A 17,829-nucleotide genomic window follows, 5' to 3' on the forward strand; every position below is an offset into this window, starting at 1 on the left:
TGTCTAATGAGATGATATTTTCTGTCGATATGACGAGATCTACCATGATCCCTCGGTTCCTTGGTCAATGCAACCGCTCCTTCATTATCACAGAAAATTTCCATAGGCTCCTTTATGGTAGGCACAACTCCAAGATCACCAATCAAGTTCTTCAACCATATCGCCTCCTTCGATGCTTCGCTCGCTGCAATGTACTCTGATTTGCACGTTGAATCAGCTACGGTTTCCTGCTTGGAACTCTTCCAAGTTACTGCTCCTCCATTAAGGGTAAACACCCAGCCCGACTACGAACGGTAGTTGTCCCTGTCGGTCTGAAAGCTGGCGTCACTATACCCTCGCACCTTTAAGTCATCACTCCCTCCGAGGACTAAAAACCATTCCTTGGTCCTCCGAAGGTACTTAAGGATATTCTTGACCGCAATCCAATGGGCTCTACCGGGGTTCCCTTGATATCTACTAACCATGCTCAAAGAAAAGGCTACATCAGGGCTAGTACAAGTCATAGCATACATGATTGAGCCAACCGCGGAAGCGTATGGTACTCGGCTCATTTATGCTATTTCGGCTTCGGTACTCGGATTTTGAGTCTTACTCAACTTGGCATTACTTTGTATCGGTAATTCTCCCTTCTTCGAATTTTCCATACTAAAACGTTTTAGTACTTTATCTAAGTAAGTGTTCTGACTAAGTCCTATTAGTCTCTTACTTCGTTCTCTCACTATCCTTATACCCAATATATAGGAAGTCTCTCCGAGGTCCCTCATAGCGAAGCACTTCCCGAGCCAGGACTTAACCTCCTGCAGTGTCAGGACATCGTTTCCTATGAGCAGTATGTCATCGACATACAGAACGAGGAAGCTAACTATACTCCCACTGGCTTTGACATATACACATGATTCATCTTCGCTTCGTACAAATCCAAACTCTTTGACTTTCTCATCGAAGCAAATATTTCATCTGCGAGATGCTTGCTTAAGTTCATAAATGGACTTCTCAAGCTTACACACTCTATTTGGATGCTTCGGATCAACAAAACCCTCTGGATGAGCCATGTAAACATCCTCAGTCAACTTCCCGTTAAGGAAAGCGGTCTTGACATCCATTTGCCAAATCTCATAATCATGAAATGCGGTAATAGCTAGCATCACTCTAATAGACTTTATCTTCGCAACTGGTGAGAAGGTCTCATCATAGTCAACTCCGGGAGTTGCAGTAAAGCCCTTCGCAACCAATCGCACCTTATATGTGTGTACATTTCCATCCACGTCGGTCTTCTTCTTGAAGATCCATTTGCACCCAACGGTCTTACGTCCGGGCACATTATCAACCAGATTCCAAACTTTGTTGTCATACATGGATTGGATCTCGCAGTCCATTGCCTCTTTTCATTTTGCAGACTCCGGGCCTGCCATGGCTTCCTTAAAGCTATTAGGTTCATCTAGATTTATTAGTGTACCATCACTAATATACGTGTCCCCTTCGGTAGTAATATGAAAACCATAAAACTGGGGTTGAACTCTAACTCTTTCGGAATGTCTAAGAGGTAAGGACTAGTCAATAGGTTCAACTGGAGTTTCCTCCTCGAGTTGATTGCCAGCGGTAGAGGTTCCTTCATCAATCGATTCTTGAATCTATTGAAGCTCGATTTGCCTCCTACTGTCTCCTTGGCTTATGAGTTCTCGCTCTCGGAAAACCCCTCTCCTCGCAACGAAGACAACATTGTTACTCGGTCTATAGAAGAGATATCCAAAGGATTTCTGCGGGTAGCCGATGAAAATACATTGCTCACTACGAGGTTCGAGCCTATCGTGAGTATCTCGTCTTATGAAAGCCTCGCAACCGCAAACCTTGATATGTGCTAACGAGGGAGCTTTCCTTGTCCACATCTCGTAAGGTGTTTTGGCAACCTTCTTCGTAGGGACTCGGTTAAGGATATGGGCGGCAATCTCTAAGGCATACCCCCAAGAATGAGATAGATAGTGAAGCACGACTCATGATAGAACGAACCATGTCTAACAAGGTTCGATTACGCCTTTCTGCCACACCATTCAACTGCGGTGTCCTAGGTGGCGTCAATTATGAAACTATTCTGCATTCTTTGAGATAGTCGTGGAATTCAAGACTTAGGTACCCTCTTCCTCAATCGGATCGAAGCATCTTGATTTTCCTGCCCAATTGATTCTCCACTTCATTTTTGAACTCTTTGAACTTTTCAAACGTTTCTGACTATTGCTTGATTAAGTAAATATACCCATATCTACTATAGTCATTGGTAAAAGTCACATAGAAGCGGTTCCCATCTTTTGTGGTTGATCTAAAGGGTCCACATACATCGGTATGTATGAGGTCCAATAAACCCTCACCCCTTTCACATGTGCTAGTGAAGGGTGACTTGGTCATCTTTCCAAGTAAACAAGATTCGCATGTGTCATCTTCCCTAAGGTCGAATGACTCCAACACTCCATCATTTTGGAGTTGGGCTATGCGCTTCTTGTTGACATGTCCAAGATGACAATGCCACAAGGATGCTTTATCCATACTATTGGAAGAATCCATGTATAAAACATCATTTCCTAGGTTATCTACAATCATAACAGTTTCATAAATTCTATTACATGACATTGCTTCAAAATATAAGACACCATTTAGATAAGCATAAATTGAACCATTCTCATTATTAAAAGAAAATCTAAATCCTTGTCTAAACAAACCATGAAACGAAATGATGTTTCTTGCCATTTCTGGCGAGTAGCAAAAATTATTTAAATCTAAACTTAATCCATTACTAAGTACTAAAGAATACACTCCAATCTTGGTCACAGGCGACAATCTTCTGTTCCCCATGATTAGATTTATTCTTCCACGCTCCACATCCCTATTTCTTCTTAGTCCCTCTAATTCAGAACAAATGTGGTAACCACACCCGGTATCGAGGACACAAGAAATAGCATGAGATGAATCATTAAATTTAATTGTGTAAATACCTGCAAAAGACGGCTTGATCTTTCCTTCCCTGATGGCTTGCAGGTATTCTGGGCATCTTCTCTTCCAATGCCCTATTTTGTGGCAATGGTGGCACTCTGCCTCCTTTGGGTTAGGGTTGGGCTTAGCAGGATCAACTTTGGTCCCACTAGAAGAGGAACCATCTCGGGACTTTCCCTTGCAGTGGCTCTTAGACAGAGCCTTCCTCTTCTTGCCCCTTCCCTGCCCAATAGCCAAAATAGGAGCAGCGGGTGGATTGGGAGTGGGTGCAACAGACTTGTCCTTGAGTTTGCTCTCAGCAACCCTTAGGAGACCTTGGAGCTTACTTAGGGTGACGTCTTCCTTGTTCACGTGGTAGGTCATCCTAAATTGGTTGTAACACGGAGGCAAGGAATGAAGTACCATGTCGATAGCCAAATCTTCCCCAAAGTCGACATTCAACTTGCGAAGACGATCGACATACATTTGCATCTTTTGCAAGTGTACGGTTAGAGATTCTCCATGTCCCATTTTAGAAGAGATCATGTTAGTGAAGATCTCGTAACGTTCCTGCCTCGCATTTTGATGGTATCTATCCAATAAGTCTTTATGCATTTCGTACGGATACATATCCTCATAGGAATTTTGGAATTCGGCGTTCATTGTGGCTATCATGATGTAATGAACCTTCGTTGCATCACGCTCATGAGTTTCAAAAGCGGTCATTTCAGCCGGAGTAGCGATTTCTGGATTGATCTTCTCGAGCTTTTCGTCGAGGACATACTCCTTATCCTCGTAGCGAGCCATCGTGCGAATGTATCTTATCCATTCGCTAAAGTTCGTTCCATCGAAAGTCACCGTTTAGCAAAGGCTCGTCAATGTGAATGAACTAGCAGCAACGTTGTTCACGTTCGACATCTACAAATAGAAAGGACAAAGATTGATTAGAATTTGAATCCATAATTATCACCCAATAAGAAATATTAGGGCTAGGATCCAACAACATTATTTACATATTAGAAAAAGGGATGCCGTAATCTAACATGAAAACAATTTGAAGGTAAGTGAATGATGATTCACTAATTCTCCACCATGAAAACATTACCTTTAAGTTTTAAACGCATTGAGAATTCCTAGGTTTCGATGAGATTCATTGAACTTTTTAATGGCATGTTTAAATCTCGATATGCCCCTCTCGTTTGTGACTGGGATGTTGAGGATCATAAAGTGGGTGTGAATAACCATGCAAATCTACATGGTGCCTTCATTGTAACAATCACTTATTCGATGTGCCGGTAAACCACACACGCTCCACCGAACTATGATAAACAATGAATCACCCTTTGCCACCTATGCTTAGAACCAATTAGTGTGCCGGTAAACCACACACGCTCCACTAACTTCTTAGCAATGGTGCAAAGTGTAATTTCATGGGATTGCATCAATTCACTTTTCCTAAAGTAACTAGGATTGGGAATTTTAAAAAAAAACATGTAGTTACTTTGTATTTAATATTATACTTTTAACGAGGAGATAGAGTTGCCCTATCCTACCTGTTTGGCTAACGACCCTCCACGATCAAGCAAACGGTGGGTGTGAGTGTACACCCATTAAGCGCCATTTTATAGGCAACAACCTTATACCCACCTTATAGACCGACTTCGTGAATGAGGCCTACTAACGACAAGACTAGCATTTTAATTATACATATATATATTAAGCTTGTAATCATATAGAGTATTGGGTTGAATTTTAAACTTGTAAAATTCTATGGTTTGATATTTAAATTGTCCAAATTAAACTTTTAATCACAAACCTAAATTTCAAAACTTGAGGATTAGTTTTAAACTTTTCAAAACACAAGGGATCAAATAACAAATAATTTAAATTAACCATTTAATCTCATAATTATCCATATTTGATTTATTTAAATGTTTCTTGTAAAACAATTTACCAATTTAATTAAAATAATTAATCAATTATCACATAAGGAAATTATTATTCAATTAATTGGTAATTATCTTGAATTAGGTCAAGGATATACTCAAATATATGTTAAAATCAGATTTATATTGACCCATTAAGATAAAGGCAAGTTTCCATAAGATAAACAACAAGAAATCCCGAAACTAGCTCCTCCTGTCACTCGAACTCGCCGAGTACCACAATGGACTCGCCGAGTTGAGGCCTACTCGCCGAGTCCACTATGGAACTCGCCGAGTTCATCAGGCAGATGGACAAAAATCGAATTTTGCAATCAACAATCAAGCAACCAACGCATCAATTCAATAGGAACCAATCAAGGCTCTGATACCACTGATGGGTTTTAGCCATAAGGACTTTCCTATGTGCACATGCAAACCCTAATGCTTGGATCTATGTTTCTCTAATTGAACATGCAATATATCCAAGACTTTTATTGATAGATCTAGTATAATAACATAAGAAATCAGATCTGAAAGATTACCTTGAATTACTTGCTTGAATCTTCTTATCCTTGGAGCTTAGAGTCACAAATGTCACTCCTCTAATGGCTTACAAACACCAACTTAGGAAGAGGATGATTAGAGAGAGAGAGAGGAGGGTGAGAAAAGTTGGCCATGGTTTCTCCAATACCAATGGTCCCGATTTTCTTAACCCTATGGGTGTATTTATACTAGTGAGCCTCTTAGGGTTTCACCCTTAAACCCTAATTGGATAACTTAGGCCCTAAGCAATCCAATATCCTTATTGATAAGCCTTGGATGAATTCTAGGCTCTTCCAAACCCTAAATCCGTCCACCCCTTATCCCTAAGGAATCACTGCTCAAAATACGACTATCATACAATTGACAATTTATGCCCCTTTACTCAATTAATCTCTTTAAGTCACCAAATTAATTCCTAATTAATTTACGACTTATATTAATCAAATAACAATATATATTAATAATATTTCATCTCTCATTATAAATCATCCTGTCAAGTTGCTATGGTGAAGGCAACCCAAAAGGACCATGCTCAATCGGGTCAAGTACTTACCAAATATAGTTGCAGCCTTAGACACTATTCCAACAGTAGGATGCTAAGTGTCAAGTGAACTCTTGAGAACAAATGGATCCTATTAGCATATAATGACACATATGTGGATATAATTAGTATATATAACAACTAATTATATAAGAAACAACTTTAGGGGCTAGGAAACACTTGAATTGAAGTGTTACAATCACATGTGATTGTACTAAAGGGGTTTATGGTCACTTATGGGAGTGTACGGCCATTATGAGTATGGCCCATGTAGTGTATGGTCATGATGTGTACAGACATGAAGTGTACGTCCATACACTCATTGAGGAAACATGCAAAAATGGGTTTTTATGGCCCTAAGTAGCATCCATTATGTGTTCCTGGTCTTATGTTGAAACATGGGGTGAGTTTGAGGCCTATACATGCATTAAACAAGGGTTTACGACCATATGAAGTGTGTACGGCCGTACACCCTTGGTTTTCATGCATTAGATGATGAAATAAGGCTAGGTATCAAGTGTTTCTCAAGCTTAACAAGCAGATATAAGAGATACTCACACTTTTGAAGGCTTCTAAAGAGTTTAAGGCTCAAGAACAAGTAGGTGTTCTAGGTGAAAGTGAAGAAGATTTGAAGATATAACCAAAAGAGAAGATTTCATGGATGAAATCATGGATCTTCACTAGATAACGCCATGTATCAACAATTCAATGGAAGGAATTTGAATATTAAGGTGTAAATCTTGATGATAGTTGAGAGAGAATCAGATTTCTTGAGGTGAAAGTGTGAGAAGTGTGAGGAAATGAAGGAAAAACTTATATATATGTTTGGGTTCATGGCCACCCTTGGGTGTACGGCCGTACACCCATGTGTACGGCCGTACACTCCTCTAAATGGAGTGTTTGGCCCGAATGCAATACAATGAACTTAAGTTAACTCATCCCTAAACCCAAACCTTGAATGTACTAGGCTTAGAACACTCAAACAGACCCTAAACAATGCTAAAAGAGAGTAGAAACGAGTTTGACTATGTTTGATTTGAATAACTGTACAAGATAGAAATTTCGGGTTGTCATAAATAACACCTCCGAAGGAGGTGTTCTTGGCTGGAACTGGAAGCAACAAAAGGAAGACAGAAGGAGGAGGGAAAATGGAGAGTGTTTTGAATACTTTTCCTTTATGCTCTAAGGGTTTCTAAGCTACACCTCTTATTAAATATAGTTGAAATGTGAAGTTTTCATTATTTGGAATTGATGCTTGAAAGTTATTGGGCATTTCTTTTTCTTACATAAATTGTGAATGTACCTTGGGTCAAGATGGAAAGTAATCTCTGGACATTCATTCTAGTATAATAGCTTTATGGTGGGGTTTATGTGAGGGTATATAGGTGTTGACTTTCAATACTATGACAAAGGTTAAGTTATTATATGTGTGAGAGTGAGAAAGAGAAAGAGAGAGATGGGGACGTGAGAGATAGAAGAGAAAGAGTGCTTGGCTGGTAAATTAAGGTCCCACATACCTAACTTAAAGTATTAAAATGTGGCGTCACACTTGTGACATTAAAAATGTCATAAAATGGCTTTTTCGATCTACGTGCTCAATTCTCGACATCTAATAATTTTTATAAAGGTAGAGAATGATAGTTTTAAATTCAAGGATTCCAAAAACCGGACGGATTAATTTTCGAGTTGTAGAACTCTGGGAAATCACGTTTAAAGATTCACATCTAATAGATCTGAAACGGCCGATTATTCGACTTTTGCAAATATTTTTACTAAAAATTTTTTGAGTATGGAATCAATTATTAGACCATAGTCTGAGTCGAAAAACGCTCTCATAATTTCCTTCCGAGTTGTATAAGTACCTCAATGGATTGAAATCGTTTGTGTAGTTCTGGTAAAATCAATGTTATATCGACTTGGTTTTTTATACCAGTCAGATCTTTTTCATACGAACTCCATTTTGGATATTCTTTATATTTCTGGACTTAGATGAACATGTACTACCAGGCTATAGTGTTTGCTTAGCTCACAAACACTTCATACGAAATTTCAGTTTTTCAGACATATTAACTAAGGTTATAGCTTTTGCTTTATAACTCATTTGAGATTTTCCGTCATTGGAAGTAAGATATCATCTCATATATTGTTTTAATCGTAATGACACTATTTATTTTCCAAAATATGGATGAAAACTCAATAGATTAAGTCACAAAGAGGTTCGCAGTGAACTGACTGTTTACAAATTTAGACCTAAATTCTGGGATGTCACACCTCTTGATCTCTAAACCTTATGACCCACAAGATGCCGTGGTAGCCCAACAGGTTAACTTTTCAAATTTAAAAGTGATTGTGTTATATTTATATATAAAACTTTTTCATGTTAGTATATTCTATATGGTTAATTATAAAAAATATCAATAAACCTTCTTATATTTTCTATTTTATCATATTCATATCATTATTCTTATTACAAAATTGTACTTTTAGTATTTTTCTTATTAATATGTAGATTCAAGAATATAGCAGCATATAACATTCTATTTTCAATGTTTTTCTCATCTAGACTTGCACTCTAAAAAATACCCACATATAACATTGTAATTTTAATCATCTTCTCATTGGTCCATTTCACTTCGTAAGATCTACCTAATTATTGCATTGTACGGTCAAACTTTTTCTCATTAAGATCACATATTGTAATATCTATCTAGTTATATCATTGGACTTTCAATATTTTTCTCGTTAGAACATTACACTTTGAAATATGTAGTCATACATTGAACTTTCAAACTTTTTCTCACTAATACTTTATGCTTTGAAACATCTATTCAATTATAACATTGTACTTTCACAATTTCATTCTTTTATGAAGACATTATAAGAGAACATAAACTTACTTTTGCTTTGGTACAGAAACCATCCAGTAAAATCCAAGTTTAGTAGCCCTTAATGTAAAGGGACAAAAAATATCCAAGCATGCATATTTCACACAACTATTTAGAATTATATGACCACATCCCAACTCATAAATATGTTACAAGTGAAATATTGCATCTTTTGTCCAAATATGAAACGTCGTTGCATATTTTGAACAAAAAAAATCACTTTGTTGCATAAGCTGCAGAAAATGTGATACTTTGATGCATAAATGTGTATTTAACCCTTTACCAGAGTGGAAACTTAACATTATTTACTTTATAAGGAGTATGAAGCAAGTTAAAGAAAAGTAACTCAAGTCATACATTGAATATAAAGCCACAAAGAGCTCAAACATTTTTCTTCATTAATTCTGTTCTTTTATTCTTTCATTTGTCAATAGATATGACTCTAAGTGGTACGCTGGTTAAGCAAGTTATCATAAAATCATGTGGGGATGTGTTCCATGAAATGTGTAGATACAGACCGCACCATATACCTTATATCCGTCTTTGTCTTTGACTACATCCATGGTAATTAACTTTATTTCTTTTTCTCAAATTTACAAAATAAATAGATAAACATCTTCATAGTATTTTTATTGAGCTATCTTATATGATATGTGCTAAATCACATGGTAGAGGTGAAGGAAAAGTGGCTAAAGAAATGATGTATGCAATCGATAAGGATAAAAGTTTGTGTGCTACAAGGTGATTGGTGGCAATATAATGGATGATTACATCACCTTCTTCATCACAGTTCATGTGGACACCAAAGGAGAATATAACTTGGTGATGTGAACTTTTAATTATGTGAAGCTCAATGAGAATGTTGATGGATTTCTGCCTCTGTATGACCAAAGATATGGACAACCATCAACATCAAATTGCCAAGTTGGACTACATCTTAATTGCTTATTAAATATCTATAATTTCAAAAAATAAAGATTGTTGGATTGTTTGGGTTTGTTTCACTACATATAGAACAATATGGGTATTCTTGATGCATAATTGTTATGGGATTGTTTGGGTTTATTTCACTGCATATACAACTATAATATTACCCTCAAATGTTTCTAACACCTCTTTAAGCAGTGTCACATTATGATTGGATAGAATTATTATCATTATTATTATGCACCATGCATGACCCACCCTTACTCCTTAATCTTCACTTTTGGAAACACATTATAACGTAACATCCTATTTTCGACAAAGATAATCTATATTAAAAATTAAGTTATATATGTAAACTTTGTAGCTCGAGGTCGCCGGGGAACATTCTTCATCATATTGAGTATTGACAAATATCTTCATACATTTCTTTCTACATATCCTTCTTCCAATCTTAAATGGTAACATGTGTCACACACATATATTAAAATATTATTATTTTTATTAAATGATGACACATGTCATCATTTAAGATGGGTAGGAGGATATGTAGGAAAAAAAATGTAGGAGGATATTTAATTTCTCTTGACAGTAATCTAAGCAAACCGACAATCAAATAACAACAAAAATGATACCAAGAAATACTAGCGAACACCAACAACGAATACAAGGAGATATCAACGAAAATCAAATACCAATGAACAGTACCAAAGTTGATGTATATTAGCGATTCGACGAATAATATCGGTCGATGAATAGTCACATGATTTTTTTATTGAATATAACAAATTCATTTGTGAAATAGGTGCTAAATACGAATAAAATCAAAACAAATAACATTTGATAAGGTAATAAGGTAGATCTCTAATATCATGTAAGATAGAAAACAACTAGACTTTCATTATCGAAAGAAAACTTAACTATAAATAAAAGACAAATTAATTCGGGTAAATGACACAAAAAACACTCTTTTTACACAGTAATTCGATTTTGACACTGTGTTTTTTTTTGTGTCAATCTTCACACTGTGTTTTCCAATTTGTTACAATTCTGACCACTTGACCGGTTAACCCGGTTGCATGCTGACGTGTCGGTTTTGATGACGTGGCATGCTGATATGATATGCTGACGTGTCAAAATTGAATTTTTTTCTCACAAAAAACACTAAGTTTTCATTTTTTTTTTCAATTTTGACACTAAGTTTATTTTTTTTCTTTCAACTTTGACACTATGTTTTTTTTGTTCCAAATCGAACATCATTTTTTCCAATTTTGTTCAATGTTGACAATTTTCTATTTAAAACCGTATAAATATTTTTTAATATATTTAAACCGTATAAATATGTTTTTTTTTTTCATTTAAAAACCATAGTTTTTTATAAACACATTTTTTTTTTACACTCAAACCATATTTTTATGTATAAATATGTATTAGTTATATAAAAATTGTATTTTATATTAAATATGCAACTTTAAAATGTGTTTGGAGGTTTGGAGGCGTGTAGTCGATCAAAACTCGGATATCAAGTTTGCAACTCATCAAATTTTTACATCTTATTAGAAGCTTATGGTTAGTTTGATTCTCATGATATAACTAATGCTTTGAATGTAAGAAAAAAAATACCTTGTATTTAAATAAAAATATGGTTTTTAAAAGAAAAAAAAAATGTTTATACGGTTTAAAATGTAATAGAAAAAAAAATATATTTATACAATATCAAATGGAAAATAGACAAAATTGAACAAAATTTGATAAATAATGTTCGATTGGAACAAAAAAAACATAGTGTCAAAATTGAAATAAAAAATTAAACTTAGTGTCAAAATTGAAAAAAAAAAAAACTTAGTGTTTTTTGTGGAAAAAAAATCAATTTTGACACGTCAGCATATCATGCCAGCATGTTACGTTATCAAAACTAACACGTCATCATGTAACCTGGTTAACCGGTCAAATGGTCAGAATTTTAACAAATTGGAAAACACAGTGTCAAAATTAACACAAAAAAACACGGTATCAAAATCGAATTTCTGTGTAAAAAAAGTGTTTTTTTGCCATTTACCCAATTAATTCTATAAATATGAAATTTATCTAAGGTCAACCTAGCTAAATGACTAAACAAAAACCTAATAGAAAAGGAACCAATATTTTATTATGCTAAAAATAGTAAGAAAATAATAATAACAATGATGTTTTTTCGAACGTTTTTATTTATTCGATTGACATAGGATGCAAAACTATGATAATTTGGCCACATATTATGTTGTTAACCAGGGCCGATCCAAACGTCGTGGGGGCCCAGAGCGAAATGAAAAAAAATGGATCCCTAGAATAATAAATAAAATTTAATTTAATTTAAAAATAAACATATCATTACAAAGTTCACAAAAATCAATATTAATATTAGAAACATAAATATGACCAAACATTAGCTAAAAGAGAAATTAGTGTCATTTTAATTCAAATTAGTTTTTCTTCAATCAAACTAGACAAATTAAATGTTTTGAAAAAAATTATGCATAGATCCTTTATAAGTTTGATTGAAGGCATCAAAACAATTTTCTTTCTTCCTTTTTTGGCTTCCAATAAATGTTTTTTGGAACACATTGTAGATTGTCAATAGTTAAACACTATCTACTTATAGGAAAAGATTACATCTGATTTTTGGTATGTGATCTATGTCTCAAAGTTGTAGAAGTCTAATATTATATTCAATTTAAATCAAGGTGCAACTGCAAATTAAAATCAGAAACAAACAATCAAACATCTGAAAATTAGAACTCGATTTAAAGTTTTGAATTTTGAATCATATATCAACAAAAAAATATTACCTTCTTAAGTAAAAAATCTAAAACATAGGTAGAAGATATAAAGTTAAGTTTTGAGAAATCTGAGAACATCCAAAACCAGGAACAAAATATAAGCTTCCAGCATTTGATTAGATATTAGGATGAGGAACGTGAATACAAAATAAAATTGGAAACAACAATAAAACATCAGAAAAATTAGAATTAAATTTAAAATTTTGAGTTCTAAATCAGATATCTAAAAAAAATCACCTTGTTAAGTAAAAAATATGAAAAGTAGGTAAAAACTAGAAAGAATTGACAGTCCAGTCTCCAGCAATCTGAGACACAGATGCACAAAAAAATCAAAAAATAAATAAATAAATAATAATAAATTATCCAAAACATGAATAAGAAATCAAACCAGAAACTAATAATAGTTGAAAAACAAAAGAATTAGAGGAAAAAAAACAAACAAAAAAATCTATAGCTAACCTTATGGTTTTTATTTCATTCGTCGGGTTCTTTGCAAATTTGCATTCAATCGACATAACTTATTATAATCTGAAGGCTGGTAAGAGACTACGAGAAGGGAAGAAGTCGCGCGACACAACTGATTATGGATCATTATTTTGATTAGGATTCACGAGATGTCAATTTGATTAATTGGTTCCCACTTGATGTAGATTCCTGAAAGATGCCCTAAACGACAATGTTTCTTAACGTTACTTCAAAATGCATTCCAGAATCTAAATAATAAAGTTAGGTTAATTTGGTAATTAGGCCCTTAGAAGACATATACATCAAATTTATTATATATAATATATATATATATATATATATATATATATATATATATATATATATATATATATATATATATATTATATTTCAGAAATTTTGGGCGCTTAAGAGTCATGGGCCCTGAACGGTCGCCCGAGTTGCCCACCGTCAGGACCAGTCCTGTTGTTAACACAACCACTCACAGGTAAAACGGTAACAATGAATATTTTGTGAACAAAAGTTTTAGTATCTTACCATTTTATGATACTTTCTTAGTCCATGAGTATGATTAAACTTTAAATAATTTGAACAACTTTTTGCCAATATTTGAATAATTTTAATCACTAGTCTATATAGGATGTAAAACTACCTTTTGACCATACATAATTCCAAAATAAGTATTCAACCGACAAAACAACTTATAAGAAATAATGATAATATCTTAAGAACAAAAGTTGTGATGTTTTGAATTTTAATAATACTTTTCTAATTGAAAAAATATATTTTAAATAATTTAAATAGTTTTTCATATATAACAAGTCAACAACCATCTTTATATTTTGGAAACAATATAAACGTGTTAAGAAAACGGAAAACATTATTACAATTCAATAAGACAAGGACAACGCGGTCATTTCACATTCATACACGATTGAAAAAACGAAGACACAGAACTGTGGCCAGTAAAACATCGAACTCGATCATGGCTTCCCCATCATCATGGAGATGGCCAAAGCAGAACTCATCAGCATCGTTAATCGGATCCTCATCTTTCAATGCATCCTCAATTTCCGTTTATCCTTTCATCTTCTCCCACAGACAGCGGTCTTCTTTCGCCTTTCGTCGCAATCGTCATCTTCCTCCTCCGCCGTCGTGTTGTAGTGCCGGACCTAATAATGCAAAAAGAAGACCGAGGAAATCCGATAAACAACTTCAGATCGGAGAAATTTCAGTCCACGACGATGCTTTTGTTAGTAAAAGGGAGCAATCACTCAAGACGATATCGAATCTGAACTTCAAATCGTTATTTGGAAAGCGTGCGTTATGGCGTAGGATATTCTTTGCATCGAAGAAAGTCCGGAGCATCATTTTGCTTAACGTCATTACTTTAGTTTACGGTAAATCTGAATTTCTTTCTCAACTTCTCGATCATTTTTCTACTTTATTCTTGATTTTTTTGACATCTGAGAGTATTCGGAGATAAATTAATCGATTGTATCGTCGCAATTACTACTTTACCTGCTCAAGATTTGCTAAATTCAGGATTGCCGGGAAATTTTGATTTTTAGCTTCTTAGAAAGTGTTTCGACATAAAATTAGGCGTTGTTCCTTTTCCTGTAGGATTGATTGTTACTTTGATAGATTTGTTTTCGGCTATGAAAATTACTTTTATAGTATTATATTTTGTTACACTTTTTGGTCAATTTGGAATACTAAGCTTTATTTACCTACTTTACCACTTTATTGAGGTGATCAATGATCACCTGGACTGTTTTTAGTCTTCATCATGTTCACCAGTAGATCAATTTGTTGCTGAATCTGATAAAAACTTCCTCATCAGCTAAGGGATTAGCAACCACCTCTTGTACATTCAATTTTTTCATGATGAAATTCATTGAATACCATCATCCTTGAGTATCTATAAGGATCCGTATAAATAATGATTACTAAACCCTAAACTCTAAACCCTATGTAACATTTCTCTTGATATGAGGCTTCTACTGAAAGGGGTTTACAATAGTTGATGCAACTGCTTTTTTATTAATATATGTGAGTGATTCCTTGAGGTCTAATTCATTTCCTTTAATTGTTATAGCAAGTGACATACCAGTGCTGAAAGAGGTTGAAGCAATCATGGACCCTGCAGCATTCACTGTTGTGAGATTTACAGTTTCTGCCATTCCATTTCTCCCATTTGTCTGGCGATCTTGGGGAGATGTACAAATTCGCAATTCAGGAATCGAATTAGGGTTTTGGGTGAGTTTAGGTTACCTCATGCAAGCTCTTGGACTTCTCACTTCTGATGCTGGACGGGCATCCTTCATTTCTATGTTCACCGTAAGAACCTCACGAATCATGATACGGTTTTTCCATTAAACAAATTGTTATTACAAATTGATATGAATCATATGATAATAATATGAGTAAATCAGGTAATTGTGGTTCCATTGATTGATGGTATACTAGGAGCAGTGATTCCTGCTCGCACATGGTTTGGAGCTCTTATGTCAATTATTGGAGTTGGAATGTTGGAATGTAGTGGCTCATCTCCATGTGTAAGCTTTTATAATGATACTGAATTCAACCACATAACTTTTAGGTCTAAATACAAGAAATTAGCAATCTAGTTTCATTTATTTGTTGTATTACACCATCCTACTTTCATTTCTTTTGTTTACAACATTATACTTTCATCTTTTTTTACATTTAACCCTAGCTTTTATAACCAATTAAACAAAGCTTTTGCTAAATCTTTCAGATTGGTGATTTATTTAACTTTCTAAGTGCATTATTCTTTGGTATACACATGCTAAGAACCGAGCATATATCAAGAAAAACAGACAAAGAAAACTTCCTGCCTGTTCTTGGATACGAGGTGTGTTAATTCAAAAACCATAAATTCTATATATTTTTTTTCTTTTCATGAGAAAAAGTTTATAAAATTTTATTATTTTGTAGGTGTGTGTGGTTGCATTCTCATCTATTATCTGGTTTTTAATTGGAGGGGTATATGATGGTAGTAGCTTGGATTATGATCCATCATCATGGACATTAACAATGTTCTTGAAATGGTTTATGGAATTCCCTTGGATTCCCGCTTTATACACCGGTGTGTTTTCAACTGGCTTATGCTTGTGGGTAGAGGTAAACATTTAAAATTTTAATTTCTTGGAAATTAATTTTTGAGTAAGTTACAGAAATGGTCCCTGTAGTATCGTAGACATTACAACTTTTGTCCAGCTTTGCATTTTGTTACATTGGTAATCCTCTTGGTTTTATTTTGATGTAGTTTGGTCTCTTTGTCTAGGCCATGTGAAATGATGATTTTACCCCTGTTTTTTTTGTCTTATTTTCTTAAAAAACCCATTGTATGATGATGATTATAGTAAGAGTAAGTTACAGTTTTGGTCCCTTTGGTTTGGTCAGATTCTCACTTTTACTCCAACTTTTGAAAATTTGACAAAATGCATCCCTAAGGTTTAAAAACATTACACTACACATCCCTGGTCCATTTAAAAATACCATTTTACCCTTTCTTTTATCTTTGTATTTTTCTGTTACACATTTTTAAATGTGCAGTGTAGTTTTTTTAAACCACAGGGATGCATCTTGTCAGATTTTCAAAAGTTGGACTAAAAGTGACAATCTAACCAACCCACAGGGACCAAAACTGTAATTTAATCTTATTATAATCATATAATAACAAATAACGGTAAAATTGTAATTTCATGTCTTATTTCGAACGGTGTTAGACAGCGGGACTAAATTGACAACAAAATGACACCACACAGACTACCCATGTAATGAAATGCAAAGTTGGACTAAAGTTGTAACTTCTATTATACCCCAGGGACCATTTCTGTAAATTACTCATAAATTAATTTCTTACATGTTTTTTTTATATAAATTATAAATTAAAACAGATGGCAGCAATGCGTGACATATCAGCCACTGAAACTGCTGTTATTTACGGATTGGAACCGGTGTGGGGTGCTGGTTTTGCTTGGTTTCTCCTTGGTGAAAGATGGGGTGTCTATGGCTGGTTTGGTGCTGCTCTTGTTCTTTGTAAGCTTTTAATTTATTATTTTTATTTTTATTTTCACATTTTATATATAAAGTATATGATTAAAATTAAAACTGGGGTAAAAATATAATTATGTAGGTGGAAGTTTAGTGGTGCAGGTAGTTGGGGCATCATCTGGAAAAGGTGAGGGTTTGAGTAAGAATGAGGATATAACGAGTCTTTCAAAAGGGCAAAATGGTCTTTCTGCATCTCCAGTTCCAGTCAGGTCTAGAAAAGACGTGTCTGATCTATTAAAGTAAATTCTAGAATTTAGCCTACATTTTATTTGCAAAACATCTTAATATTTACATAGTATAGTGTATGTATATATGTACATAAATGCTTTTAGAGAAACATATAGCTTAACCAATATAATAGAAATCAGGTAATATAAAATGATATGCATATTGATTCTTCCATTTTGGAATTAATGAATTACATGTTTCTTTATGGGAAATTCTTGCTAGTTAGTGTTTGATGGGTTTTAGCTGTTGTTGAAATTGAGTTGGCATGTTGGAATAATGGATGAATAAGAGGTAATTGAGTTTAATAAACATCAATGTTGTTCGAAATAACTTGAAATTGTTATGACAGAAGTATACAATCAACAAGATTAACAGAAATAAAACAAACGAAATTGAAATATATATATATGAAATATACAAGAATCAGTTTGCAGAAAACATACTTGATGGTTTAT

General features: G+C 34.2%; 1 protein-coding gene across 2 annotated transcripts; it reads left to right on the forward strand.

Annotated features, from left to right (window-relative positions):
- Positions 1-13,960: 13,960 nt before the first annotated feature.
- On the forward strand, positions 13,961-17,548 carry LOC145012396 (uncharacterized). Of its 2 annotated transcripts, none has more exons than XM_078971195.1 (7): positions 13,961-14,463; positions 15,162-15,403; positions 15,499-15,621; positions 15,825-15,941; positions 16,025-16,210; positions 16,990-17,131; positions 17,241-17,548. In XM_078971195.1, exons 1-7 carry the CDS (start codon positions 14,049-14,051, stop codon positions 17,387-17,389), a joined length of 1,374 nt encoding a protein of 457 aa, XP_078827321.1. In that variant the 5' UTR covers positions 13,961-14,048; the 3' UTR covers positions 17,390-17,548. The 2 variants fall into 2 exon arrangements, with proteins under 2 accessions (XP_078827321.1, XP_078827320.1); XM_078971194.1 differs by having other exon boundaries at positions 13,965-14,463; positions 17,229-17,548.
- Positions 17,549-17,829: the final 281 nt, after the last annotated feature.

The sequence above is a fragment of the Lactuca saligna genome, chromosome 8 (assembly GCF_052625555.1).
Source record: "Lactuca saligna cultivar CGN05327 chromosome 8, ASM5262555v1, whole genome shotgun sequence".
Lineage (NCBI taxonomy): Eukaryota > Viridiplantae > Streptophyta > Magnoliopsida > Asterales > Asteraceae > Lactuca > Lactuca saligna.

Bases quoted from the DNA above. Each gene is read 5' to 3' on its own strand.
- LOC145012396 (XM_078971194.1), top strand. From the start codon at position 14,049: ATGGCTTCCCCATCATCATGGAGATGGCCAAAGCAGAACTCATCAGCA. The intron at 15,942-16,024 runs GTGTGTTAATTC...ATTATTTTGTAG, and splicing joins TGCCTGTTCTTGGATACGAG to GTGTGTGTGGTTGCATTCTC. The intron at 17,132-17,228 runs GTAAGCTTTTAA...ATAATTATGTAG, and splicing joins TGGTGCTGCTCTTGTTCTTT to GTGGAAGTTTAGTGGTGCAG.